The sequence below is a fragment of the Penaeus monodon genome, chromosome 17 (assembly GCF_015228065.2).
Source record: "Penaeus monodon isolate SGIC_2016 chromosome 17, NSTDA_Pmon_1, whole genome shotgun sequence".
NCBI lineage: Eukaryota > Metazoa > Arthropoda > Malacostraca > Decapoda > Penaeidae > Penaeus > Penaeus monodon.
The window spans coordinates 7233375-7235874 of NC_051402.1; the positions used below are offsets into that span (position 1 = coordinate 7233375).

The window sequence follows — 2500 nt, forward strand, 5'->3', positions numbered from 1 at the left end:
GGTGGTGAAGGAGGTGTGGTGAGGCGCCACGGTGGTGGAGAAGGAGCCGCTATCCAGCGCCGTAGGAGAGAGGGAGACGCGACTGGGCCTTGGGACGGAGGAGAAGGAATGGCTGGGTCTCGAGAAGGAAGAGAAGGTTTGGCCAGGCCCCGAGAAGGAGGAGAGGGAGTGACCAGGCCTCGAGAAGGAGGAGAAGGTTTGGCTAGGCACTGAGAAAGTTGAGAAGGAATTTCCAGGCCTAGAGAGGGAGGAAAAGGAATTTCCAGGCCTCGAGAAGGAAGAGAAGGAATTTCCAGGCCTCGAGAAGGAAGAGAAGGAACTTCCAGGCCTCGAGAAGGAAGAGAAGGGTTGGCCTGCTCCCAGATCAGAGGAGACAGAAACATGTGTGGGCGTCAGGGGAATCAAGGAGGTCTGACCGTGAGCCGTGATGAGGGGGTTAGGTAATGGGCCGGTGAAAGAGATGTGGCTCGGAGGCGTGATCACGTTGCTGATGCCAGGATGAAGGGGGTTGTGAATACCAACAACGCCTTGGGACAAGGGAGGAACGAAGCCCACGGAACTCTCCCCACTCAGGGAATTGCTGTAGTAGTTTCCGACACCGGGTCCTGGCTCCTCGCTTACGTGAGCTTGGAATCCGGAGTCACCGTCCACGTAATACCTGACGACTCTGCAGGGAGGCACGTGGGTTAGCACTCGTACAAATTCCGCTTGGTTAGAGACGCCTACATATACCAGCAAATCCACATCAAAATAAACGAAATATGGCTTTGAACTCACTGGTAGAGGCCGTTCGGTTGAAGCCATCGGTATTCGCCGTCAGTCCTCCCCGTGCGAGACACACTCTGCTTATGTTCCTTCACATCGCCTGTCTCCGGAGCTTCCACGCCGTATGCGAATTCGTGTGGCATGGGCTGTGAGTTAAGAAAATGACTAGGTTATTATTTCGACCCTGGTTTATGCATTACTTTTTTTATAAAGGTCATGTGCACTTTACCTTGTTAGAGGAAAAAGAAACATACCGGGTGATTCTCGAAGATTTGCGAAGACGCTGTTGTGGCTGCCACAACGGCGCCAAGGACCAGAAGCTGAAGGGAGAGAAAGGGTGGTTTTATGTTCCAGTGATTACGAGGCTTATACTTATTATATGCGTTTGAATTATCGCTGTTCTTGACGAAGGAATATTAGGAGAGATGTTATACTGTCTCCAGGCCAATGGTGCAAGTGGGATAAGGATAAGTCCGATATGCGAAGCTTAGCCTCGCCCTGGCTATGCCATGAGGGGAGCCCGGCCTGTGTCGACTAATGCCGACTCGCTCACGTGTGTCGGCTGGTGCTGACTCGGCTGAACCTAGTCCTTACCCGCCGTGGTGCCCAGCCACAGCAGTAACCTCCGGGCGACAATTGCAACTTCTCGCGCCTGGGCGGGGCGCGAACCGCCGACCCCTCGAATGAGAGGCCAACACATTACCACTGTACTAGTCCGGAATCAAGAGTCCTAATGTAGTTTTTTTACTGCACACACAAAACCACTGTACACCACCCAAACAGTTCATGGCAGATAGAGATAATCAACAGCACTAAACTTTCCCTATTGTTGTTGATACTATTAAAGTTCTTTTTGTTACACATGACGAGGAGCAAAGATCGTGTGTAAAGAAATTGCGTGCTGCGAATCTTGTTTGAGAAAAAATACCGCAGATACTATGAGATCAGAAACGAAAATGACTATCGGGAGATTAATCAATAATTCACATAGATTAGGTTCACTTGATATTAATATATATGTATTTTATTCGTCATGTTTGGAAGCAGAACGAAACGGAAATAAATATTTTTGCTCCCTGTTGCGTTCTATGATATCAAAAACACGTTCACTTTAGAATGATCTGATTGGTTTCCGCCCATGAAACTTTTGCACTGTAATGTTTTTTTTGCACCTACTTCCAAATTACACATTCCTTCTTGTATCCGCCATTATCTTTATATAATATTAACTTCAGATTTCACTGCGACATACAGAACACCCAGCGAAATAAACTTGGGGGGGGGGGGCAAAAAAAAAAAAAAAAATCACAACACCAAGTACCATCGAGAAAAAGAGTACTAATAGCAGTTACACAAAATGATTCCTACCTGTGATTTGTCCAGTGCAATACTCATTTATTTACGGGATTGTATGAATTTCCCTTCGCTCACCTGTCTGAAGACCATGGTTCGGAAGAGACTGTATGCGAGGAAGGAAGGGAAGCAGGAGGTAACACACCAGCTCCAACTACCATTATATACAAGAAGGGTACCTTTCACAACATCACGACCTTAGCCAAAGAATGTACGGATGCCATAGAGAGCGCCTTCGTTTGAATCAGTGACGTATATTGATTAGCACTATTCGTCCGCGAAAGATGAATTAAAACAGACTTTATCTAAAATGCAGACTGAGTCCTTAGAATAGAAACGACTGAAAAATAGAGATCAGGGAATTGAAAAACCGGTGATCGGT

The 2500-nt window shown here is 47.3% G+C and overlaps 1 protein-coding gene across 1 annotated transcript in view; it reads right to left on the reverse strand.

The window, feature by feature from the left end:
• Positions 1 to 2387, reverse strand: part of LOC119583901 — a 2719-nt gene extending 332 nt beyond the window's left edge. The window contains exons 1-4 of the mRNA XM_037932619.1: positions 2197 to 2387; positions 1020 to 1085; positions 778 to 911; positions 1 to 667 (exon numbers count right to left, since the gene is read on the reverse strand). The exon at positions 1 to 667 is cut by the window's left edge and continues 332 nt beyond it. Coding sequence (XP_037788547.1) covers positions 1 to 667; positions 778 to 911; positions 1020 to 1085; positions 2197 to 2211 — 882 coding nt within the window. The 5' untranslated portion in view covers positions 2212 to 2387. The remainder of the gene's footprint in view (positions 668 to 777; positions 912 to 1019; positions 1086 to 2196) is intronic.
• Positions 2388 to 2500: the final 113 nt, after the last annotated feature.